The 26,026-nt window shown below is 39.4% G+C and overlaps 1 protein-coding gene across 7 annotated transcripts in view; it reads left to right on the top strand.

Annotated features, from left to right (window-relative positions):
• The window catches only part of LOC145461226 (sushi, von Willebrand factor type A, EGF and pentraxin domain-containing protein 1-like), a 51,640-nt gene that overhangs the window by 16,602 nt on the left and 9,012 nt on the right, over nucleotides 1–26,026 (top strand). Inside the window, exons 25-65 of one of the 7 annotated variants that reach the window (XM_081445640.1) lie at nucleotides 488–661; nucleotides 1,402–1,575; nucleotides 2,782–2,955; nucleotides 3,143–3,316; nucleotides 3,426–3,599; nucleotides 3,768–3,941; nucleotides 4,305–4,478; nucleotides 4,592–4,765; nucleotides 4,854–5,027; nucleotides 5,193–5,366; nucleotides 5,623–5,796; nucleotides 6,411–6,584; nucleotides 7,005–7,178; nucleotides 7,712–7,885; nucleotides 8,055–8,228; nucleotides 8,502–8,675; nucleotides 8,894–9,067; nucleotides 9,462–9,635; nucleotides 10,182–10,355; nucleotides 10,682–10,855; nucleotides 11,241–11,414; nucleotides 11,661–11,834; nucleotides 12,045–12,218; nucleotides 12,569–12,742; nucleotides 13,295–13,468; nucleotides 13,800–13,973; nucleotides 14,471–14,644; nucleotides 14,852–15,025; nucleotides 15,270–15,443; nucleotides 15,813–15,986; nucleotides 16,534–16,707; nucleotides 16,987–17,160; nucleotides 17,666–17,839; nucleotides 18,106–18,279; nucleotides 18,939–19,112; nucleotides 19,574–19,747; nucleotides 21,023–21,196; nucleotides 21,775–21,948; nucleotides 22,877–23,050; nucleotides 23,718–23,891; nucleotides 24,650–24,835. In XM_081445640.1, coding sequence (XP_081301766.1) covers nucleotides 488–661; nucleotides 1,402–1,575; nucleotides 2,782–2,955; nucleotides 3,143–3,316; nucleotides 3,426–3,599; nucleotides 3,768–3,941; nucleotides 4,305–4,478; nucleotides 4,592–4,765; nucleotides 4,854–5,027; nucleotides 5,193–5,366; nucleotides 5,623–5,796; nucleotides 6,411–6,584; nucleotides 7,005–7,178; nucleotides 7,712–7,885; nucleotides 8,055–8,228; nucleotides 8,502–8,675; nucleotides 8,894–9,067; nucleotides 9,462–9,635; nucleotides 10,182–10,355; nucleotides 10,682–10,855; nucleotides 11,241–11,414; nucleotides 11,661–11,834; nucleotides 12,045–12,218; nucleotides 12,569–12,742; nucleotides 13,295–13,468; nucleotides 13,800–13,973; nucleotides 14,471–14,644; nucleotides 14,852–15,025; nucleotides 15,270–15,443; nucleotides 15,813–15,986; nucleotides 16,534–16,707; nucleotides 16,987–17,160; nucleotides 17,666–17,839; nucleotides 18,106–18,279; nucleotides 18,939–19,112; nucleotides 19,574–19,747; nucleotides 21,023–21,196; nucleotides 21,775–21,948; nucleotides 22,877–23,050; nucleotides 23,718–23,891; nucleotides 24,650–24,835 — 7,146 coding nt within the window. The remainder of the gene's footprint in view (nucleotides 1–487; nucleotides 662–1,401; nucleotides 1,576–2,781; nucleotides 2,956–3,142; nucleotides 3,317–3,425; nucleotides 3,600–3,767; nucleotides 3,942–4,304; nucleotides 4,479–4,591; nucleotides 4,766–4,853; nucleotides 5,028–5,192; nucleotides 5,367–5,622; nucleotides 5,797–6,410; nucleotides 6,585–7,004; nucleotides 7,179–7,711; nucleotides 7,886–8,054; nucleotides 8,229–8,501; nucleotides 8,676–8,893; nucleotides 9,068–9,461; nucleotides 9,636–10,181; nucleotides 10,356–10,681; nucleotides 10,856–11,240; nucleotides 11,415–11,660; nucleotides 11,835–12,044; nucleotides 12,219–12,568; nucleotides 12,743–13,294; nucleotides 13,469–13,799; nucleotides 13,974–14,470; nucleotides 14,645–14,851; nucleotides 15,026–15,269; nucleotides 15,444–15,812; nucleotides 15,987–16,533; nucleotides 16,708–16,986; nucleotides 17,161–17,665; nucleotides 17,840–18,105; nucleotides 18,280–18,938; nucleotides 19,113–19,573; nucleotides 19,748–21,022; nucleotides 21,197–21,774; nucleotides 21,949–22,876; nucleotides 23,051–23,717; nucleotides 23,892–24,649; nucleotides 24,836–26,026) is intronic. The other 6 variants (XM_081445645.1, XM_081445656.1, XM_081445649.1 and 3 more) reach the window with 6 other exon arrangements.

Genomic DNA, 26,026 nt, shown 5'->3' with positions numbered 1-26,026 from the left:
TTATCAGTAGAGTTGTGAACACCATTAGAATATGGCTGTAGGGCACACAAGGGGCATCAACGCGAGCCAAGAACAGAAAGGGCGAGATTTAGGATTTCTGAGGTGTGTACTGCAAGGCAACGTAACGGAAGTAATAATAATCTCGTGAAAGGGCGGTGGCCACTACCGAAGGGGTGAGAAGGGAACGTAAAACGCATCGAATATAGTTGTTTCCCACTGAGACAGGATCTCATAGAAATAACATACTGCTTCCTTGAAAATGAAGATAGTTACTAGTTCATTGATGTAAAAAAAAAATTTCCTGCATGTCGAGTATTAGTTCAAGCAACCCAAAGTGAAGCCTAAAACGTAAAATAAGCACTCGACCCCGAGCGTTTATGAGTCAATTTGTATGATTTATTTTGGTAAATAAATCTAAATAAGAGAGATCAACACATTCTGACATTTGACATTGACATTCTGGAATTTGTACATGCTTGTATTTTAGCTAAAGACTGCGGCCCCCTGTCAGTTCCAATGAATGGTTCTTCCAACGGTCGCGAAACAACCTTTCCAAATAGCATATCGTTTACCTGTGATATTGGCTTCGTTATGATTGGCTCACGAACAAGAAAATGTCAGTCAAATGGTAGATGGAGTGGCAACGAAACATCCTGTAAAGGTAATTCATATGTTGAATGCGTACTTTCGTGTTACAAGTAAATACTACCTTACAAGATTCCCAGTGTTGTCATAATGAAATTCATATGAATAGAAATAGACTGGTTGCACAAAAATATCGTCTGGTATGCAAAGTAGAAGTATATTTATTTTGGAGGGGCTGGAGTGAGGAAATCGAACCGACATTCATTCTATTGGAAGCGTCATTTAATAACAGTGTCAAAAAGGTCTACTGGATAGATAATCTTATTTAAAAAAGGGTAAGAGAAAGGCTAAAAGATGGTTAGATGTTGGCCAAGTTGTTTGTTGTTCCATAAACTCGTAAAAAAATAGACCTAAGACACCTGAAGGACGTTGTTTTCTTGCGGGATACAGAGGGCAATCCCGAGCGCGCAAGATACATTTAGCTCCATCTTGCCTGTTCGGATAGCCAATCAAGAGCAGTGTTTGGTTCATCTTGCCCCCTCGCGGAGCTAGCCATATGTCACAGCTTCTTACACTGTAAGAAGAGTGATAGACCAAACAGCTAACGTGAGCCATTGTAAGTGGTAGATGGTCAAACAGTTTTTTCTTAGCAAAATTGTTATAGTACAAAGGGTATTTTTTTGATATATATAAATGGCATTTACTAGTCAAGTTAAATGTCTTACTCGACACTTGACTAGTGCATGATTCAAGTGGTATTTTAATGGAGGCTTCTGGTTTGAAACATTAACACCGCTTTTTTCCCTATTTTCCCAGCTGTTCAATGTGGTCCTCTAGTGATGCCAATGAATGTTACCTCTTACGGGGAACTCACCACATATCCAAACAAGGTATATTTCCAATGCGATGAAGGATTCGTTCTCAAAGGATCATCTGTAAGAGTTTGCCTGGCAAACGGATCTTGGAGTGGAAATGACACTGCTTGTAAAGGTGTGTCTAGTCCAGTTTTAGCCTTCTCTGCGTCACGTAACTCTACGCTATTGGGAGCTCCCTTAAAGCGTGGAGTTGCGTGACAGAGAGAGGGCCAGAACTGGACTAAGGTGTGTCATACATGAACATCTTCGTTATCATCATTATTATAACCATTTCCGCCATAATTTCTATTATTATCATCGTCGTCGTCGTCCGAACATAAAGTGCAACATTTTACGCAACAAAGTAGGAACAGAGGAGGACAAAGATAGCAATATTTGCAATTATTTGGTAATAGACCAATCTCGATATATTAAAATTCAACCTAAAACAATAGATCTCAGTACGAGGCTTTGGCGAATAACTACAGAGTTTGTGGGGTGTATTCCCCAGAGCCTCGTGCTCAGGTCTATTGTGTTAGGGTGAACTTTAATATATCGAAATTGGTCTATTAAGTTATGCTTATGTTCAATTTAACAAATTGACGTCATTTTATCATGCGTCTGTCCTGTTATTGTGGATGAATTTCGTCATAACATTGTCGAAGTAGCTGTGGATCCACGAGGCGATAGCCGAGTGCATCTGCAGACTACTTTGACCACGTTATGACGAAATTCATTGTCAATAACAGGACAGACGCATGAAAAACTGACGTCAATTTGTTTTCTAGGATACCGAATTGTCAAATTGTCCGCTCTCGCTCGTTGACGCATCGCATAAATTACAAATTCATTTGTCTGTCCGCTTATTGACATTGAACCAATGAACGCGCGGGAATTTCTGCAGTTATCGTAAAAATATAGCTTCACTGTATTTGTTGGTTGTTACCTATCGCTCTGTTACGAAAACACATCAGTCAAATCACTATTCGTAGTCTGGTAATTTTTCTCGAAAGTGTTTTTCACTTTACATATTCTACCGTGTCTTTGCGTTTGGACGGTCAGACGGACGGATTGATACAGAACATGAGTTTGGCGTCAAAACTCTTTGACGGCTTTCGGGTCATGTTGACATCGTGTTCGGTAATTTTACCTGAACATAAAGACTTGTTAATTTTCGCTGACTACTCTTCCAAAGGCTAGATGTGCAAAAACGTCTTCAGAACTAGCTAAGGCGGGTACGAATGCTAACTAGTTTCAAATGAACTGATTTTCAACTCAATCAACTTACCGTTTGAATTGATGGAACGTCTTCAATATCTGTTATTTTAACTTTTCCCTTTAGCTGTTGACTGTGGAAAGGTACAAGCTCCAAGAAATGGTTCTGTACTTGGAGATTACACAACTTTTCCAAACAAACTGCGTTTCGACTGTGATGACGGGTTCATACTCAGAGGATCGACCGTCAGAAGTTGTATGGCAAAAAAGACGTGGAGTGGTCAGGAGACAACATGTGAAGGTATGTGAAGACACATTATTTTTTATGTATTTTATGCTTTATACTAATGGATATAGTAGTACTAAGCGTTGTGCACGTTATATATGGCGAAGTGTAAAGCTTCTTTAGTGATGCATCTGATGCACCAGTGGAAGTTAGTGACAATTCGTGAAAAGAAACCGCAACAGTGTCTTTTTTGCTATCCTAGCTAAAGATTGCGGACCACTATTGACTCCAAAGAATGGCTCAATGTCCGGAGGTCGAACCACGTTTCCTAACGAAGTCAGTTTTAGTTGCGATGAAGGGTTTATAATGAAAGGACCAGAAAAACGAAGATGTCAAGCAGATGGAACATGGAGCGGGAACGTAACGTCTTGCGAAGGTATGACAACCACTAGGTGTCCCATTTCATGCTCGGAATACAATACTATTTTGATGATGATTCTGCTCATTAAATTTCATTTTGTTTCCATTTAATTACTTTCTTGTAGCTGTTGATTGCGGACGCCTAAGTGTTCCTTTGAATGGGTCATCATATGGCGATCTTACAGTATTTCCCGAAAGCATACGATTTTCCTGCGATACTGGGTTTATTTTGAGCGGTTCGCGTGTTCGAAACTGCCAAGCAAACGGCACATGGAGTGGAATATATACCATTTGCAATGGTAAGGGTCTGTAGTCTAATAGTCTATTTTATATCTGGTCGACCGTGGAAAAGTTCACCTCTTCTTATATCTTTCTAATATGGATTGCATATATCAATTTTTAATTTGAAATTTGTATTCCATAAGCTAAACTGTATAAAGTAACAAATTTGTACCTGTTTTCCTTAGCGGTTGATTGTGGAAGTCTTCCAGTTCCAGTGAATGGTACACTTGTTGGTGAAAAAACTACGTTTCCGAATGTTTTAAAGTTTTTATGTGATGAAGGATTTACGCAACACGGTGCTACCGAGAGAGGATGCCAACCGAACGGGAGCTGGAGTGGAAATGAAACTAGTTGCCAAGGTATTCAAGATCTACTTAACGTGAATATTGCTTGGACAATTTAAAGGACAAACGCCACTCACTACATTTATTGCACATACAAAACGAATGTATATAAAAACGTATAAAAACGGTTTACGTTTAAGCTGGTGATGGGGAAGGAACAATATTTACAAAAAATGCATTCTGTACAAGTGCAGTTACCCTTTGAAAACTCTCTGAATAAGGGTTAAGTGATCTTGTCAGGTTGAAAGAACCTGTGGTTATTCGTGAATCTGTGGTTATCGTTTTAGACTCAACATTGTCTGTGGTCTACAAACTAAGATCAGACTATGCATTGTTGGTTGAAAAAGGTTATATTATTTTCTGTCATCCTATAATTAGCTAATGACTGTGGTCCCTTGGTGGTACCCAAGAACGGTTCTTCCTTTGGAAATGAGACAACCTATCCAAACAAGATGATCTTCAGCTGTGACAAAGGTTTTGTTCTGATTGGCTCAGTGATTAGACAGTGCCAGGCAAACAGAACCTGGAGTGGACTTGACACTTCTTGCAAAGGTGAGAGAAAGCGTGAATCCCTATGAAGATATACGTTACAAAAATACATTTCAAGTACATTTTCTCCAATCAAGAACATTAAACTTCTGACATTTGTTGTTCTTTTCTTAAAGCGATTGACTGTGGGTTCTTGGGTGTGCCATTAAATGGGTCATCATCTGGTGATCTGACAGTGTTTCCAAACACAAAGCGCTTCACATGTGACCCTGGATTTCTTTTGGGAGGGTCGTCCAAGAGAACCTGTCAAGCCAATGGAAATTGGAGTGGATACAATACCACGTGTACAGGTTGGCACCAAATTTCATATTCAGTAGGAGTTCTTAGAAAATAGTCTATAATACCTTTTAAACAATCTGTCAAAACAATTATTTTCAGCTATTGATTGTGGACATCCTCCTTCACCAAGAAACGGAACGGTGCACGGTGAACGGACAACTTATCCCAACATTTTAAGGTTCAAATGTGACGAAGGATTCACACTCCTTGGCTCAACTGCGAGAAAATGCCGAACAAATGGAACATGGAGTGGTGTTGATCCTGTTTGCCAAGGTACCAACATTGTTCGTTGTTATTCCAAATATTTGAGGTGCGTGGTAATTTCATCCATTTAACCACATAGTGCACTGTTGAAGTGGTATTGACTGAGCGTTAGTATGAGAGCAATGTTACTTGCGGAGGTTTGCAGTAATGACCTATGGGCTTTTTGTGTTTCAGCTAACGACTGTGGAAAGCTTCACATTCCTCAAAACGGATCCTTGCTCGGGAATAAGACAACCTTTCCTAACTTTGTCACCTTTAGTTGCGATGAAGGGTTTATTCTAAAAGGATCCAAGGTCAGGCATTGTCAAGCTAATAAGACATGGACTGGCGAAGTCACTTATTGTGATGGTAAGTAGGCAACTTTGTACAAATTGAACATCCCTCTGAAATAGCCCTGCTTGAAATCTCACGATAGCGTAATAAAACTTGCTATCAACTGCATAATGGCTCTTTACAGCAAATCCACTGACCAAACAACGCTGCTTCTATTCTGTAATTTTAAATTTCCATAGATTTTGACAACGAAAAAAACAGTATTCAAAATTGTCGCTAACCCACTTGCTGTTTATCTTCTACCTAATAATGTTTACCTTTTCTTTTGCAGCTGTTAATTGTGGTCCGTTGGTCATTCCCAAGAGTGGTTCTTTATCGGGCACCTCGACGGTATTTCCTAAGAGCATACAGTTTCAATGTGATCCAGGATTTATTCTCAGTGGTTCGTCAATCCGTACGTGCCAGGCAAATGGCACATGGAGTGGATTGACGACCTTGTGCAGCGGTAAGATGTTACATTCAGGAAGATTCATAGCTTCTGTAAGTTGTTCGTTTCCTGTGCATTCAAAACCATGGCACTTTGTTTTGGGAAATTCAGGTACTCATTGTTTGTACGCGTCCTTGTTGTTCGCAAAACATTGCATTGTTTTATTTGCAAAGCTGGCTTAATGATCATGCAGACGTCATCTCCTCTAACAACAAAGTGACACAACCTTGTTCAAACACGTTTCTACAGATGAGATTTTCGATCTTTGAAATCGAATTTTTGGGTGATCACATGACAGAGATATATCAGAGGCGCACCCAAAGGACCACTTTAACGTTGACCCTCTATTGGTAGGCCTTGTCTTTCAAAGTAAGGCGAAAAACGTAAAATGTTAGTCATATGGTGAGATGAAAAAGAACCTTGTGGTACTGATCTCACTCTGCAGCAAAAATTCTTGCGCAAATAATCTTGGTTATCGACCTTCCAAAATACTAAATTGTGGCATTTTTTCCAAGTCATCCATATTATCTGCTGACTCGTAATGATTTGCAGAATGACAGGCAGACGGACGGTATACAGACAAAAACTGCACAAAAATAAGTCAGAGTTAACCGTTCTGTTGTTTCTCCCAGCTATCGACTGCGGGAAGCTGCAAGCGCCGCAAAACGGAAGCGTCTTCGGTAGAAATACCACATATCCCCACATGCTGCGATTTACCTGCGATGTGGGGTTTTCACTGTTTGGATCCAGCGATAGAAAGTGTCAGGCGAATGGAACGTGGAATGGAACCAACGCCCTCTGTCAAGGTGAAAAGAGCGTTAACCAGGGGTACTTACCATTTACATGGGAAAACCGGAAATTCCAGTTAGAAAATCAAATGGTTCGCGACTTTCCGTTTGGGAAGCTTAAGAAAATATGGGCTGTGATTTGAGATGATGCTATTTTTCTGCTCTTTTAGGTCTCTCTAGCTGATGTGGATATAAGTCGCATTTAATTGTTTAATACTTATGCGTGAAATTTCCAACCGGATGGTTTTTGTAAATGATAAGCACCCCAGAACTCTTGTTTAACAAAAACTTAATATAATTGTTTGAGCAACAGAAGGGCAAAAGCAGTCCATTTGTTTGTTAAGTAAAGCATTTTCTGTACTCAATTTTTATCAAAACAGTTAGTATCTCTATTTTATAATCTTCCAATCTGTGCTTTCTACTTTATTTCTGATTTAGCAAACGACTGCGGCACTTTATCAGTCCCACTGAATGGCACACTATCTGGGAACTTAACAACATACCCCAACAAAGTAATCTTTCGATGCGACGATGGTTTTACTCTGAGAGGATCCGCAGAGAGACGGTGCCAACCTAACAAACAGTGGAGTGGCTATGACACATTTTGTGAAGGTACATTTTCATTGTTCTTTAAGCAGAACAACAGCTCAAGGTTTTGCCGTTGTCAATTCGTTTCTTTATGAATTGTTTCTAAGCCGCATGCTTTCTATATCGACGTAGAAACCTAATGAATTCGTTTTAAAAGTGATGACTTAAACAATATAATTATTGGGTAAACATTTATATTGCTGTCCTTCTTACGTTATAAAGAACTCTTAACTTGATGTCGGTAACATCTCATTTATGGCGGCTTTGCATAATCTTTTCCCAATGAGCGGAGTGATTAACTTTTGCACTGTCGTTTTTAAGCTAAGCTGAGTCAAGTGTCATTATGAACACCACGAGACCATACCAACAAGCCTTCATAGCTCTAGTTGTAGAGAACATCACCATTGTCTGAGAAGGGAGCCTCAAGTAGCCATGAGGTTTCTAAATAGCAACATTATAAGGTTTTATGCGCCCAGGAGCAGGAAGAAGATTGAGTGCATGAGTGTTGCTTCATTACGAAGATAACCTTTCGTTTGATTGCTTTCGATTTTTTCCAGCAAAAGATTGTGGTCTCCTGCGTGCCCCTGTCAATGGTTCTGCTATTGGAAATCTATCTGTTTTTCCGAATAAAGTATTGTTTCAGTGCGATGAAGGATTCATTTTAAAGGGGTCTGAAACTAGGCAATGCCAGGCTAATGGACTATGGACTGGAAATGGGACTACTTGCAAAGGTGAGAGTAAAACTAGAGTTACACTCGTGCAAACAAATTCCACTCGTATCGCCCAGAATAGGTAGGACTACGTTAGTTGTCACATCCCAGCTGCGCTGAATGAGTTGTTCAAAGCAGATTGCAAATTAAAGTTCTTATATCTTTTATCTTGCCTTGGATATTATTTTAGCCGTAGACTGTGGTCGTCTTCAGTCACCCTTAAATGGGTCATTGTCTGGTAATCTGACGGTGTACCCTAACACTGTTCGATTGTGGTGCGATCCAGGATTTGTTATTTATGGCTCCTCGATTAGAACGTGCCGATCTAACGGAACCTGGGATGGCTCCGAAACGTTTTGTGAAGGTAAGACTGTCTTTTAAGTTGTCGTTTTTGAAGTGGTTAATCAGTAATGGTGCAACAGTGTAACCGATCTTAACTTTATCCCATATTTTTATTAATATGAATTAATTACTGATCCTAACAGTAAATGGCCTAGCTTGTCTCTAGTCTAGTCTCCCTATTGTTGGCAAGTTAGAGCGTCCAAACGCATGCCAAAGGTCATGGATTTCACTGAAGTCCAATGCTCAGAAAAAAATGAATACATGTTACTCACTGAGTATGATATTCTTGTTAAAGCTATTGATTGTGGAAAGCTACTTGCTCCTCGAAATGGTTCCATGGTTGGTAAAGAAACTACATACCCGAATTCCTTGAAGTTCAGTTGTGATGAAGGTTTCATCTTGAGTGGCTCCTGGCTAAGGAAATGTCAAACAAATGGTACATGGAGTGGCAATGAAACAAAATGCCAAGGTTTGATTAACCTTCCTTCCTTTAATTTTTGATTGTGACACTTATTTTGTTATTCAGCTGTATGCAAATCTAAAGAACACAAAAAAAATTGTTGTTGTTGCTGTTGTTGTTGCTGTTGTTGTTGTTGTTATTATTTTTCACTATTGTGAGATTGGATCCTTTACTTAGAAAGAAGTGTTGTTTATAATTTGAAAAAACATCGATGTTACTTTATGCAGCACAAGATTGTGGTTCCCTGGCAGTCCCAGCAAACGGGTCTTCTAATGGAGATCTGACCGTATTTCCAAACAAGAAAGTATTTGGCTGTGATGAAGGGTTTCTTCTCAGGGGGTCTAATGTAAGAAATTGTCAGGCTAACGGAACATGGAGTGGAAATCAGACATTCTGTGAAGGTTGGTTTTTTTAAAGTTTTCGTTTCATTCAAAACGATCACTTGAAAGTTTTTTTGTAAAATTTCTCGTTGTTGTTATTTGTCGTCAAAAACTATTACCATTAGTACATTTATTTTTTTTGTCAGAAATATTTGACTTCAGTTTTTAACTCGGTAATGCAAACCTTCATCCTTCAGCAGTCGATTTTACGTTATCATGTGCTTTTAACGTAATCGTCTTACTTTCTGTGGAGTTTCTAATAAAAACTGATCATTAATTGAAGCAGCATAAGTATGAAATCTGAGTTCCTTCAAAATACTTATCTTCCATCAATGACGAAAACGTGATCATTGGAAATATTTTTATATGTTTAAGAATATGGTAATTTATTCCGTTGAATTTACTTTTTTCCTAGCTGTCGACTGTGGTCCTTTATCTGCTCCCATGAACGGCTCCTTCTCTGGTAACTCCACGGTGTTCCCCAGTAGGGTGCTATTTAATTGTGATCCTGGATTCATTCTCAATGGATCCACCATAAGAACATGCCAACCTAATGGAACATGGAGTGGTTTTCTAACCGTGTGCAGTGGTAGGTCTGAAGAAAGCTTCACCAAACATTCAAATGGGTCTGGGTTTCTTGTTACTTAAATTGAACATGCTGCTGTTATGCCAGGTTTCTTATTAGTTCAGTGAAACCGCTCCTTTACGTATATAACTCGCAGCGTGGGAGATAAATGTCTTTCAGTTGAACAACTTCGATTCAGTCATCTCCATTCGATATCCATTTTCAACTCTTATTCTTCGTAACCGCTAATGCCAGAGCAGTTAATGCGACCGTTACGTTACAATCTCGCTGAATCAATGTCATGTCTTCTACCGTTGAAGTTCTTCATCAACTCATGTGTTCCTCGCATACTTTAGCATTCGAAAAGTATTCATTCTTCCGTGGTACTTTCAGGGCTCAATAATCGAATGGGCGGACGGACGACGAGTACATCACTTCATCATTTCAGGTCCATTACGTCTTAAATTTGGTGTCTATATTCTTCTGTCGAGAGTGGTTGAAGGTAGCCATGAAAACTGCCATTGTTCTTTCCACTTGTTATGTGTCTTTTTTAACGATATTGCTTTTCAGCTGTTGACTGTGGTCGTCCTCAACCTATACAAAATGGAAGTGTCATAGGAAAAGAGACAGTTTATCCAAATTTTGTAAAATATAGTTGCGATGACGGATTCGTCCTTCGTGGCCCTTCAAAGATAAAATGCCAAGCAAATGGAACTTGGAGCAAGACTTTAAGCTTTTGTGAAGGTTAATATTCGTTAATTTTCTTTTATTTATCCCTCTTCGTCCCCAGGAGGACATAAGGCTTCTACTGTAGTTCCCCAGCTCAATCTGTTCTCAACCCTCTTCTTAGCCGTGCCACAAGACATGCCTATCGCATCTACAGCTAGTTATCTATTAATGTTGATTATATCACAAGTTTAATCGGCAAGAATGTGCAAACCTGGCACGACAGTGGTAATTATTCTAATGTTATCTAAACCTCCTTTTTTCGTCTTAGCAGTCTACTGCATAGGAAGTTTAGACAATTCTGTTGTCGATATTGAGCTTTAACGTCATTACATTTTCTACAGCTAAGGATTGTGGTGCTCTTGCTGTACCTCTGAACGGTTCCATCGCTGGACGGAAGACAACCTTCCCAAATACAGGGACATTCAGCTGCGATGAGGGTTTCCTTTTAAATGGGTCTACAGTCAGGCGATGTCAAGCCGATGGGTCTTGGAGTGGTATTGAGACCTCGTGTAAAGGTAAGATCGCTTTCCATATCAGGGAAGATGGAATCTTATCCAAACTCTAATAACCCACTTGCTTCTTAGGTTATTTCTGCAGGCCCTAACACTTTTCAGCACAATTCGTTTTCTTAGTAAAAACAAAAGTTCAAACTCATAAAAGTTCAAAAAAAGAGAAAATGGCTATCTGTGCTATATCCCTTAGTAACTCTTACACGAAGAAAATATTGAGAACAACAGGCAGTTACTCCAAAGAACGGATCCCACATGCAACAACGCTACTGTTAATGGGAATTCTCGAAAATATGTTGCCCTATTTTACAAACTGTTCTTAGAGTGACTCACAGAGTATGGTAGCTGTATTCAGCCCTTGTCCAAGTACTTACTGAATGTTTTTATCCAGCTGTCGACTGTGGTCCTTTGTCTGTTCCTGCAAACGGCTCGGCCTCTGGTAACAACACAGCGTTTCCCAACAGTATGCTGTTCAACTGCGATCCTGGGTTTATTCTGAGTGGATCGTCCAAGAGAACGTGTCAGCCTAATGGAACATGGAGTGGGTTTGCAACTATGTGTACCGGTAGGCTTCAAATATACCTTCCTTCACAAACGTGGTTTCAGTTTCTTCATAGAGACTAAGGTTTGCCTGCTGCACTGGTAACATAACAATTGCCAAAAAACGCAAATTTAACCATGCGTCGTACTGGTACTGTAAACAACTGCGAAACCTACACGAATAATACCATTAAAGACAGGATGCATTATATCACTTTTTGTGCTACAACAATGTTTTACTATTAACATTAGTATCTTCATCTTTATCCAGCAAAAGATTGTGGCTCCTTGGCAGTCCCCACCAATGGTTCCTCTACGGGTAAACTTACAACCTTTCCAAACAAGATACTCTTTCATTGCGATGAGGGATTTCATCTGAGAGGTTCTCATATCCGGCATTGTCGAGAAAATGGAACTTGGAGTGGGACTGAGACATTTTGCCAAGGTAATTTAATGTCGCTTTTATACTTCTCTTTCGCTGCAGGTCAGTTGATCTCTTCAGTATATATCTCTATGAACCTAGGATGGTTCAAGATTGAAATCGGTTTAGATGGGAGATAGTATTTGCACTTATTACTAAATCGAATTATACCAGTAGAGAGATGTAGAACTTCACAATTATGAACTTCTTCGTTTCTTGAAAACTTATTTCTAGCTGTCGACTGTGGTCCTTTGTCCGTTCCCATAAACGGTTCTTCTTCTGGTGACTCAACAGTGTTCCCCAATAATGTGCTATTTAAATGTGATCCTGGATTCATTCTCAATGGATCCACCATAAGAACGTGCCAGCCTAATGGAACATGGAGCGGTTTTCCAACCTTGTGTAGTGGTATGTCTCAGGCAAAAAATAAAGATAGTAACAATAGTAAAAACGAATAGCTATCAGCTTTCTCCAGAAAAAGTTTTGTTTTTCTACATTTTTATTCTTTTGAGATGAAAGAAAAGTGAAAACTTTTTTTCCTTTGCAGTATATGTGAAACGATTTAATGTACATGTTAACAGTCATGAAGTGCCTTGTATAATTGTTGGAAATGTGGGTTTGATTTTATAATTATAATCATTTCATTGTATTCGGATGCCGTCAGATCAATCATGGGCTCGGTGAATTACGGTAATCACCGAACACAATCTTGCACCAATCAAATCCAGTTCGTCCTGATTTTAACCACTTTTTTCTAGCTGTCGATTGCGGTCCTTTATCTGTTCCTATGAACGGCTCCTCTTCTGGTAACATTACAGTGTTCCCAAATAGTGTGCAATTTAACTGTGACCCCGGATTCATTCTTCATGGATCAGTAATAAGGACGTGCCAGGCTAACGGAACATGGAGTGGATTTCAAACGTTATGTACTGGTATGTTAAAAGCAAACATGGGTGAAAATGCACTCAATCGCCAGGCGTCATACTTGAACACTTCAATCACGAAAGCTACAGCAACTTTCGTTTTGCTGCACGCTCTTCTTAATGTCACATCCGATAGGTGATCATCGTAGCTGTCGAATTGCTACCTCTGATTTGCTGCTGTTCTTCACATATTGTTATCGCGTAACCGGGTTTGTAATACGTTTGCTTCTGGTAGCTGAACACCTAAGGCCAGTGCTATACCGCAAAATACATGTGCGCCGCTGTTTCGTTTTATTCCAATAGACTTTGTTTTCTTTCACTGAATCTAATTTGTTATCGCTTATTTTGCCTGACGTGCACATATTAGTTCACTGAGTAAGTGCAGCCATTTTTGTAGTATTTGTCTTTGCGAAAGCGCCTTGAGGCGGACGGACGGGCGATCACCATCCAACGTAAATATTTGAAATACACTCTGTTAAGTTTAGTTTTATCGTAGTTGAATATAATAAAACTTGCGTAACATTTCACTCTGTATGTTTTCTGCGCGCCATTCCTATTTAGCTATTGACTGTGGTAAGCCCAAGCCATTACAGAATGGAAGTATCATCGGGGAACAAACAGAGTATCCAAACTTTGTGTATCACAGATGTGATGACGGATTCGTCCTGCGTGGTCCCTCAAAGATAAAATGCCAGACAAATGGAACATGGAGTACGACCACCAGCTTTTGTGAAGGTATACATATGACAATTACATATGACAGTTAATTCCTATTTAATTTGTACATAATACTAAAGCAACAAAAAAGACGTAGAAAAGTATGTCAGATGGAAACTGACTTACGTTGTAGGCCGCTCGTTCAGGAAAAAGATTTATAGTAGGGTGTAGTCACAATAAGTCTGTAGCGAAGTAATATGGCAATATTCGAAAAGCTTTTGTATATCTGAGAGTTTCTAAAGATGATGGGTACGTTCTTTCCATTTGAATCAAACGAATTTAGCATTTTTGCATCTGGTTAACACTATTGAACATAAAGATAACAGATACGCTCTTGGCTTTCTTGCAGCCAAAGATTGCGGTACCCTTGCCGTGCCTGTGAACGGTTCTATTAATGGACGTGAAACAACCTTCCCTAATGAAGCTATTTTTAGTTGCGACGAGGGATTCATTTTGAACGGATCGACTGTGAGACGTTGTCAATCGGATGGCACATGGAGTGGTATTCGTACATCGTGTCATGGTGAGATAACATAGCCAGCACAGCCGCACTATCAAGCTCGGTATACAAAAATAGTAAAGCATAAAGCGCTATATAAATAACGAAAGCGTGCATCAAAAGCCAACGAGGCACGCTTGTGACGAGAGCAAAGCAAACATCGCTTCGCTAGAGAAATTTTTTTCCAGTGGCAGTGTTAAAAAACAATTGATTCATTCTTAAGCTCTACATCCTCGAGTAATGATGCACGCGGGAAGCTTGGAGAGCACTCGATAAGCTAGAGTTGATCTCGGCTGCCGCGTCTTTCGCTTCTGTCGTGCTCTCCAAACTTCCCGCCTGCATTATAAAAAAAAAGAATTGGTTGTTTCCCTTTTCTTCCACGATAGCAACCGCGCCACATTTGAACGCAACATGACCTCAAGAAATGCGAAATTTCCATAACAGAAATTACAATTTTTTGTTTCTTGTTTCATACTGTCTTGTTTAAATGTACCATACCGTTTCTATTTATTCTCTTGTAGCTGTCGATTGTGGCCCTTTGTCAGTTCCCATAAATGGCTCATCGTATGGTGACTCCACGGTTTTCCCAAATAGTATGCTATTTAAATGCGATCCTGGATTTCACTTCAATGGATCATCAACGAGGATTTGCCAGGCAAATGGAACTTGGAGTGGCTTGGCGGTCAGATGTGTTGGTATGTTGTTGGCAAAAGGCCAGAGGTCTCGTAGAACCTTGCAATATAGGCGTTTCTCGTTAGATTGAATTTGCCGTCGTCCCGCGTTTTACGGAATTGATTATCCTTCACGGGAACAACATGTTTTTTTTTTTTTGTCGACATATTTTCACTATCCGGCAAGACACCATTTCACTTTTAACCCACATTGTTTTAATTTCTGTTCAGCGAAAGATTGTGGTCCCCTGGCAGTCCCAACAAATGGCTCCTCTACTGGTGATCTGACAGTCTTTCCAAACAGGATGCTCTTTAGTTGTGATGAAGGATTTCTTCTGAGGGGATTTGAAGTCAGGCATTGTCAAGCAAATGGGAACTGGAGTGGAAATCAGACATTTTGCAAAGGTTCACGATGTTTCCATTTTATACACTGACATGCAGTTGGATTTTGTTCGCTTGCAAAGCGCAGAAGTGAAGAAATTTATTTTCATTCGCAGATAAAAAAAGTGCGACTTCGGTTCATGGTTGCTTCGAGATATCTGTCGGCCATATCTGTTGCGATATATGACAGGCGCTTGTAAATAGTTAACCAGATAAATAGAAAAATACTATTCTTCTAAGTCTTTTCTTTTTATGAATATGTTTGTAGCTGTCGACTGTGGTCCTTTACCTGTTCCTATTAATGGCTCCTCTTCTGGTGACTCCACGGTGTTCCCCAATAATGTTGTGTTTAACTGTGACCATGGATTCATTCTCAGTGGATCCGCCATGAGAACGTGTCAACCTAATGGAACGTGGAGTGGACTGCCAACCCTATGTAGGGGTATGTTTGAAGCAAAAACTTGAAGAAAATAAAAAGGCATGTGGGTTACATACGATACTTTTCGGATTTAAGTCTTATCCAGGGTCTATCCATGCAAATGAAGTTGGTTATTTTTAAAGTAGCAATCTGCATAAGAAAAGAGGTACGTGTTGTTATGTCCGTTTTCTGAGCACTTGTTTCGTGAACGAACTTCTATATATGTAGACCATAAAACGAGTGCTGCTTCGTACAATATTTAACGCTAGCCTCTCGTTTGGCCTTTACATATCAGGTCCTAGCCGCAGACATATCAACTCTCATACTAACTACAAACTTTATTCCGTTCTACTGACTACAAGATATTTTTTGTAAATTTATTTGATTGCCCAGCTGTTGACTGTGGTCCTTTATCTGTTCCCATGAATGGCTCCTCTTCTGGTGACTCCACGGTGTTCCCCAATAATGTGGTATTCAGCTGTGATCCTGGATTCATTCTAAATGGTTCCAAAACGAGGACGTGTCGAGGCAATGGAACATGGAGCGGAATTCAAGCCGTATGTAGTGGTAGGTTTTTGCTGTGGAAACGCATTCAAACACAAAAGAACTTCATGTTTAGATGTTTGTGTTCGTCATTGGTACTTAACGCCAAATGTCACTTTATTTTATAAAAGACGTTCCTACTGTCTCAAATAAATCTTGTCCTTAGCACAACTTCTTTGACTGCGCTTACGTGTTCCCGAGGAGTATTGTACATCTATGGTAAGTACATGTATTCCCCCGCAGCTAGCTTCATATCGATACACATTCTGTAATGTCTCCGGTTTTGCGTGTGCGCGTTCATAGTTCATTTTTTCTTGTCGATCTCATCATTTTTGACACGTACTAAATATACTTATTTCCTCAGAATCAGTTCGAACGGGAAGGCGGACGAACGATTAATTAAATGCTATCATTTATTTTTTACATTTCTGGCAATTGAACGGTAATTTTTACATAATGCATCCATCCTTACTAGGTAGAATTTGATCCCTTTATATACAATGGCACTGATTTGTGAGGTGTTTGTGATTTTATATGCTTTGTCGCTTGTTTTGCATCATATTTCTTTCAGCTGTCGACTGTGGTCAGCCCCACCCGTTACAGAATGGAAGTATCATTGGAGAAAATACCGTGTACCCAAATTTTGTTACTCATCAGTGTGATGAAGGATTCATCCTTCGTGGTTCCCCTAAAATTAAATGCCAGGCAAATGGAACATGGAGCAGAACTTCAAGTTTTTGTGAAGGTAGAATTATTTATGAGGGACACTTTGAGAGAACTTTTAATTATGAACAGGTTATTAGATTAAAATCATAACGCGGATAGTTAGAGATTAATGTCCTCTTGAGAGTAGAGTATGTTGAAGCCAATAATTTTTTTCGTAAATGTTTAGATGATCTGGGTGAAATTGGCACAAACTATATTTCTACTGAAAACTTTCAGCTCCTTAGTGATCTGAATACAAAAAAAAGTGCAGCAGAACTATCTTAATTTGTCACAGCTAATTGCGATTTTTTTTCTACAGCTAAAGATTGCGGTATACTGTCTATTCCACTAAACGGTTCCTTGACTGGGAGTGAAACGACCTTCCCGAACGAAGTTACCTTTAGCTGCGATGAAGGATTTATTTTGAATGGGTCATCAGTCAGGCGTTGTCTATCCGATGGGTCTTGGAATGGTATTCAGACCTCTTGTGAAGGTGAACCTGCTCTTATGAATGGTTACTTAATAAATTCAGAGACCATAACAATCTGACATTTTACTCTCGCACTCCGTAAAATAAACGAAACGAAATAGAAACTGAGTGGAAAATGAACAAGTGCTAGAGCAGCGTAGTTTCCTTCCATTTTATTATGGCAATTAATGGCTATATTACGCTCTAGATTTATTATTTACTAGCTAGCGAATTCACTCTGGAAGGAGAGAATTCCTGAGAACTTGGGAGCTGGTGGCTTCCCTCTTTTATTCTCAACCTTAAACAAAGACCTTTTAGTTTGCATTGGTAGATGGGTGTGATATAATCCCCCTTCTACGTCTCGATCTATGATTTAGACTTTGACTGATGAGGTCAAAGTCACCTTAGGAATAATAAGGTCTTTGGATGAGAGATGATCTTAAAACGCCGTCAACTAAAAGTCGGTAGGAATAGTTCACTTATCATTCGCGATTTCTTTCTAATCTCCGTTTTGGTTTTAAACTTCCAGCTGTCGATTGTGGTCCTTTATCTGTTCCTATGAACGGTTCGGCTTTCGGTGACTCCACAGTGTTCCCTAACAGTGTGCTATTTAAATGCGATTCTGGTTTCCTTCTCACTGGATCATCCAAAAGGACTTGCCAGCCCAATGGGACGTGGAATGGGCTTACAACCATGTGTGTTGGTAGGTTTAAAATAACAGACACATATTCCGCTCGCTTGTGTAACCACACCTTTTGTTAATTTCTTCACAAAGAGAAAAGACTAGTTTCGCTCCATACATGACGTTTTTATGTAATTTATATAACTTTTTCTACACATAGAACCCCATCGGCGTAAAAATATTAGCTTTATTTTAGTCCTGTAGTTACCAACATAGGCGTGTAACAAAACGACTACGAATTGCCGTACAATATTTTTATAAGAAAATCTATATAACTTTGTATCCAGCGCGAGATTGTGGTCCCCTGACAGTCCCAACAAATGGTTCTTCTACTGGTGATCTGACAGTCTTTCCAAACAAGATCGACTTTAATTGTGATGAAGGATTTATCCTCAGAGGATCTGGTAGCAGGCGATGTCAGGCAAATGGAACATGGAGTGGAAATCAGACATATTGTGAAGGTTGTAGATTTTAGATGTTTGCTTCCGAGATTTTTGCAGTCGAAGTAATTCTCAAAAAGGAAAACATGAATACAGAGCTAAAAACCCAAATTTTAGCGGTCTTTCTTAGTGGTATACCCCCGAGATTAAAATACTCTGGTCGTAGACTCTTTGGAGTGTACCTGACAAGTTCGAGGCTCGGTGGACTAATCGTTAGCACACAGTATTCCGGATTAACCGGTCTGGACTTGATCCTGGCCAGGTCATTGAGTTGTGTTAATTTAAACTCTAAGGGGTCTAAGTATTTGTGCTGTAGCAACAAGTATTATAATCAGTGTAAGTAACTGTACATTAGTATTGTAAGTAGTGTAATGGAGTAGATGTATTAGCATTGTAAGTAACCGTAATATTATTGTAGGCAGTGTCTGTGACAATGTCAGATGTTGTAAAGGGGTCCATGCTCAAAGTAACCCTGCGATGGACCAGCATCCTATCCAGTGGGAAGTAGATTTCCAGCGTTAAGGGACATTTTGTCTTCAAGCATGTGGAGCCTAATATGTTTGTTGTTATTAGTTGCATTCATAAGGTGTACCAGTTCCCGGATATATCACACTTGCAGAGGGTGCAGACACGTTCAGCTCCGATCCTAATTGAACTTATTTGATTAAACACATTTTTAGCTGTCGACTGTGGTCCTTTGACTGTACCCATGAACGGTTCCTCTTCTGGCGACTTGACTGTGTTTCCGAACAGTATGCACTTTACCTGCGATCCTGGGTTCATTCTCAATGGATCCTCCATCAGGACCTGCCAACCTGATGGAACATGGAGTGGACGTACAACCATATGTGTGGGTAGGTTTCAAGCAAAAGTATCTTTCTTCTCTTTTTTGCTTTACTAAATAAGTCTTTTGAGGGATGAAATACTCTGGGAAACATTGTTATAATTTAATAGTCGATGGGGTTTTTTCAGCACTAATTTAATAACAACCTTGGCAGTGTTCATCGTCCATGAGAGGATATACCATCAAGTGATGACATGTTCAGATCGCGTCAAGTGTAGATCGGAAAGGAGTTCTATCGCTATTTATTTGCAAACCATTGCATTTTGGGCCCATGAATAAATGACCTTACGAAAATAGGAATATCAAAAAATCTTGCTTTAATTGAAGCGTTCGAGTTTATAGTGCATTGGCGACGACTCATTAGAGTAACATTATCGCATAATTAACTGTCCACAGTTACCAAATGATACTCTCCACAAATGGTCCACTTTCAAACTACATGTAAATCATAGTCGTTTCTCGTGCTTTCAGCTGTCGACTGTGGTCCTTTACCTGTTCCCATGAACGGTTCCTCTTCTGGTAACTCCACGGTGTTCCCCAATGGTGTTAGATTTAACTGTGATCCTGGATTCAATCTCAATGGATCCACCATAAGAACGTGCCAGCCTAATGGAACATGGAATGGTTTTTCAACCATATGTAGTGGTATGTTTGACGCACCGACAGCAATATTGTTCTACTGTACGCTTCTCATCACAGAGTAAACTGTGCGCTGACGTCAGAAAAAGAAATCTAGACGCTCCAAGAGCGTTTAGTCGGGCTTCGTATCGTAAAATAAAATCGTACTTACAAATATGGAACACAATAAAAACAAATAAAACAATCAGGACATTTAACACAAGAGTTTAGCTTAGATATTTACCACTCAAGTTGCTTCCTTGAGTATCCTCTTTATCCAGTTGCATGTTGTTTGCCTCAGCTTCGATTTTCACGAAGAAACCTGATTTTTTTCAACATCTGAGGTGTTCGTCTCTGCATCGTATGTTGTTAAGTACATGGTTATAGTTTTATCATTGTTTCCGTAGTTTGAACCCACATAAGGCTCATTTGTTATCTCGTGAGAACGAGAATGAACTTTGCTAATTTGGTAGCTTTCAAGCTATAGAACTTGTGTACCGAACCGTTCCGAAAAAGTTCGCCATCTTATAAGGCTTGATTCTTTCTAAAACTTTCTTCACAAAACACAGCATTCTGTAAGTTATTTTGTTTACGAAGAGCGGGCACGATTGGGAAGCTGTCGCAATTCTCATTTCCAGTTTCCACGCTAGGGACGCCTGGAAGCATGACCTCCCTTTTGGCGAGTAAGGAAAACGGCCTGCATTTTTAGACTCTGGCTTTCGAAAGCCAGAAATAAACAGAAGTTTATTCTTTAGAAAACCGACCACTACGATATTGGTTTTCGAATATTCTTTGTAAGTTTCTATGGTCTAACGCGAGCTTTGGACACAAAGCCAGCATTCGGCAAGCATCTAAATGCACTCCGATGTAATGCTTTACCCCTGTCGATATTTTGAACTGATTAATTTTGTTCTCATCTCTGTATAAGCAAAGTACATTTTATTGCTATATATTCGGATCCAGCCACCAAGTGATTTAAGTTTACTTTCGTCGAACGTGAATAACATGCTTTCTCGTCTCATGGGCTGACGGACGGACAATCGTTATTTGTCGTCGATTACAATCGATATTTTTTCGTGTCATTGAAACATTCATTTAAAACATTTGCTTACATCGCAGCACTTCTTACGTTGATAGAGTATCATCAGCACCACATTACTTACATTACTTTTTACGTTATAACGTTGCTCCTGACAACTGTATATAATTTAGCAGTCCATAAAAAGCCTATGTTTCCTCATGAAAGACGCATGTGTTATTATTCTGCTTTGCACCTTGTTTTTTTGTGATGTTTACCTTTAGCTGTTGACTGTGGTCGGCCCCAACCCTTGCGGAATGGGAGTATTATCGGCGATAAGACAGTGTATCCAAATTATGTGAACCACGCTTGCGACGAGGGATTCATTCTTCGTGGTTTCCCTAAGATAAAATGTCAGACAAATGGAACATGGAGCAGAACCTCCAGCTTCTGCGAAGGTAATGAATATGTACGGTTTTGTTTTAAATCATTCAATGATGAATTGGATTTAAGTGACGAAAGGTCGGCATTGAAGTAGACACTGTTGTTTTCAAATGTTAAGTGGGTACACATGGAACAGAATGTATCGCGACAAATTTCGTTGCTAAAATTTTCTAGCCAGCAAACTCATAACACGAATGTACACTCAATAAACACAATTGGGGGTGTGGCTGTACATCTTCTGTGGGGGAGGTGGGAATTGAGGAATCAAAACCCAAAATAATGCCCGGCCTAGGGGTTGGTTAGTACGGGTGAGTGTTCCTGAGTTTCCCAGGTAGTAAGACCACAGCTAGGTAACAGATACTTCAAGGAACAGATCCGTTTCAATTTATATTGAGGGCTGTCTTGTAAGAGATGGCATTGACGTCATGATGTGCTTGATCAGAAAATTTTCGTGTTATACTAATTTAGAAATATTCATTTAGCTATGTTGGTGCTTTAAATGAAGGTCTCAACCCATGGCCGTGTGATCTCCTTCTTCATCGAACATTGACTATGAGGATATTTATAAACTACATTCTTTGCTCTCCTACAGCTAAGGATTGCGGTCCTCTTACAGCCCCGTTGAACGGTTCTATAGCCGGGCGTGAAACAACTTTTCCAAATAAAGTAACGTTGAGCTGTGATGAAGGGTTTCTTTTAAATGGATCAAACGTTCGGCGTTGTGAAGCCGACGGGAACTGGAGTGGAATTGAGACTTCGTGCAAAGGTAAGATCGAAAAAAAAAATAATAATAAATAGAACTCTTCAACAAATAGCATTTTCTTCATATTCTCGACGTAATGATTGTAAGTGGAAGGTTTGATTCAGTTTACTTACATGTTTGAGAAAGTCAAATTTGTCTCAGGCAAACATCGATGCCTTTGAAGTTTCTTTGTTAGCATTTTTATACATTGAACTCACTATCTCTATTCTGATTGGCCGAAAACTTACAGTGAATTTTCGAAATCAGCGCCTGTGACGTCATATAGCTGCAGATTATACCATAATCATCTCAAGGACACTCAAATTCACGGGTAATCATGTCATGTATGACCGCGGTGTATGATTTCGAAGGGCAATCATGTCAAGTTCGCGCGCTTTGTGTTAATAGCCGTCAGTAAAGAAGCAAAAACATGACTTCCATTTTTTTTTCTCTTTCAATCTATAATAAAACAATTATTAGATTCGGTTTTGTGATATCCAGAATAATCAAGGTCTCGGTAAGGGTTATCAGCCTCAGCCTTCGGCCTCGGCTGATAACCCCTACCTCGACCTTGATTATTCTGGATATCGGCAAAAACCTTATCCAATAATTGTTTATTTTTTCCAATATTTGCAATGTTATCACTCCTGATTAGTGTAAACCGATTTCATATTTTGTTTTGTTGACTCTTCATTTTCAAGCTTGTTCTTTACCTTATTATTGTCTTCACAGTAAAGGGAAGAGAGAAGCTTTCAAAATAACAGCTACCCTAATAAATAAATAAATAAATAAATAAGTAAATAAATAAATAAATACATGCTCAGTGATACTTTACAGGAGTGTAGTCATTCTTTCAAAAGAGTCATTTTCTTGAGAAATTGCCTTGCCCAATTTTATTGTTCCTCATGAAATAATACTCTACCCTAGTCTAATGTTCTTTCTTTTTCTACAGCGGTTGATTGTGGTCCCTTAAACATTCCTGAGAATGGCGTTGCCCATGGCAACTCCACAACATATCCTAACGTGATGTCTTTCAGTTGCAAAACAGGATTTTCTCTGCAGGGAACAGCTACACGGAAGTGTCAGGCAGATGGCACATGGACAAGTGGAGAAGTTGTATGCCTAGGTATTGGTAGTTCCAGTAGAGCTAGAGCTAGCGCTTTACACTATTCAGTTAAAAGTCTGATTGATTTTGCCGAAACTTATTCACTTTTGATTACTGATCCAGTGGATAGCGTTATCAACCCTTAACCCTATTCAAGAGCGGGTGGAGAGCTTTAGACGTCCGCGCCAACTTTGAACCCTTTGAGATTTAAAAGCGTTTAAATTAATGAACTGCAAGTTTGGTGACTTTTCCAAGTTTGGTGATATTTTGATGACTTTTCAAGTGTATCTGCATAGAAATAATTGCACATGACAAGTCAATGGTCAGGGCGCTTCATGTTTCCTTGGCAGCCCTGTTTAAGTAGGCGCATTTTCCTCTTTTGAATTTCTTTTTTAGTTTTCTTCAATAGTTTTGTTATTTTTGAGACAGTTTTGGAGGCTTTCTGACGTTTTAAAGAAAATCATAAAATCTAAGATGGCGAATCTAAGATAAAGGGTCTTAATTGGGAACTACTGATGTCATTTCCATGTTGTTTGACATCATAATTCCATGTTACAGACCCCAAAGAAAATATATTTGGACTTGCTATAAATCGCCATGTCATTTTACTTATTTCTGGTAATTTTTCAATGAGTTTTCTTCTCGAGAATGTAGGTGTATTCATTTGTTATTATTGTTTTCTCTTCAGGACAGGATTGTGGTTTGCTTCCTACTCCTCATAATGGCTGGATCTTGGGCTCCAAAACAACCCATCCGCACTGGGTGGACTTCATTTGTGGTCATGGGTTCACACTGGAGGGATCCTCTAAACGAATTTGCTTAAGGAATGGATCGTGGAGTGGCCAGCAACCAAAATGCGTCTGTAAGATAATGTGTCTAACAATTTTGAATGATCGATTCTCGCTTTCGTTGATAAGTGATTTTCTTAACACATCTGAAAACAAGTGTCTGTAATATTTGAATCGCGAATCATCCGGAATTTTTTTCTTTTTTTTTTTTATAATTATCAGGAATAGATTTCGGTTTTTTTTTTTTTTTTTTTTTGCTTTCTTGCTAATAAAACATCGCAAAAAGCACCTGATTCAACTAGTCCTAAAAATATATCTAACGTAATCCGGCCACCATTCAAGATATCACAAACTACAACGGTGGTAAAAATAATGTATGATGCTGAAACAAATTACAATATTTAGAGAGGAAGCCACAAAAGCCATAGATGATTTTCATATAGGTCCTCTATCCAGGTCGAACTGGAATCTGGAAATGTTGGTTTCTCAGAAGGGAGGAAAACTGGAGAATCCGAAGAAAAGCCTCGGAGCTAGGCGAGAGCCAACAACAAATTCAACCCACACATGGCACTGGGCCGAAATCGAACACAGGCCACACTGGTGGGAACGTGAGAGTTCTCACCACTGCACCATCCCTGCTTCCCTACCCTCATTTCTTTAGACCAGCCAGTTAATTTGTCTCATTACCTTGAAAAGTAAAGACAGTCCAAGGAAGACATATTACTCATACACTATATTTGCCACTCTTCAAGACAAGTTTCGACTTCGAAAATGTTCAGGAACAGTTTTTAACGAAGTTACTCAATATCACTGTATTTTGCTCATTAAACAGCCAATTGGTGCAGCAAAGCCCCAGACGTCCCTGCGTTTGCTTATCAGACGTGGAAGGCTTCTAAGATGCGTTATCAAAGCGGGCAAAGTATTTACTACAGTTGTAAGGCTGGCTACATTATGGTCGGAATTCCCGTGAGGAAATGCGACAAGGGTCAATGGTCTGAACTCCGATTCAACTGTAGTGGTAAGTGCATTACTGGAGAGGAAAAGAGAACGGCGGGTATCATCTACATTGTATAATCACATAGTTTGTAATCCCTTGCTATTAGACTCAGTAAATAAACGTGCGTCATGATCCAATGGTGCGCGCTTTTGATGTGAGCAAAGTTAACTTCGCCAAGCCATTTCCATTGGCAATGTTATAAAACAAATGAGACACTTCATATTCTTGGGAAGTTTGAATAACACTTAAGAAGCCAGATTAGTATGGCTAATTCGATAAGAACGAGTGAAATCAGAAAATATTTTCAAGCGCATATCGGTAAATATAACCTGCTTAAAAAAAACAAATAATGAAAAAGATCATTTACGACTTCTGGAAGGTGACTCGATTGGAATAGTTTTAACGGTTGCTTAGTTCTTCAGACTTTGTTTGTAATAACGTTTGAAAAAGGTACTTGCACAAACTGGTAAGCCTCTTATGTTTGTTGTTTTTATCTATGTATCATATTTGAACGCCAATAGTTAGTGACTGGTTGAAATTGAAAAGTCAAAAAGGCTTAACTCGTATTTTCTCGATTTACACGCGCTTATTTAAAACTGGGCCTCGTAGACCCGACATTTCAGCTGGGCGTTATTTTGGAAACAAATCGTACAGAATTTGGCAATACCGCCGATCAGAGAAGTGAAAAATGCGCTACGCCGAATGTTTATAGTTTCCTGTTCCAGGTCAGCTACACCCTTTATTTTTCTTATAAGAATATTGTTTATCCGACCCAGGTGAACATTCTTATTTTGCTACCGATTTAAGGCTGGAAATAATCTTACCAGTATTCTTAGATTAAGGACGTTCGCGTGAAAATTTTCCAGTCGATAGATTTTTTAAATTTTTACTGCAGTCAGATAGTGAGGTACTTGTGTCAGAAATGCAAAAAAATGGGGTTCACCCACTTCGTTTCAAGGATAAGGCGTGCGGAAAATTGCCCTGATTTTGGAAAATTGGCGCGTGTAATTCAGCATGGTCTACAGAGGTTTATAGTTAAAAATATCGAAGGTGTGTCAACGGAGGCTAACAGTCTTAGTCATATTTTGTAGGAGTGGGTCTGTTTCGTAAATAATTCCAAATGTTGCCAACGTTTCCGCAAAACTTAACCCTTCAAGAGGCATTTGAAACCGCCGCACAGATAAACGGAGAGCTAAAAAGAACGGAATTCGA

This window comes from Orbicella franksi, chromosome 1, assembly GCF_964199315.1.
Source record: "Orbicella franksi chromosome 1, jaOrbFran1.1, whole genome shotgun sequence".
Classification (NCBI taxonomy): Eukaryota; Metazoa; Cnidaria; class Anthozoa; order Scleractinia; family Merulinidae; genus Orbicella; species Orbicella franksi.
The sequence above is the reverse complement of the archived record's forward strand: the minus strand, read 5'-3'. Positions and strand labels throughout refer to the sequence as shown.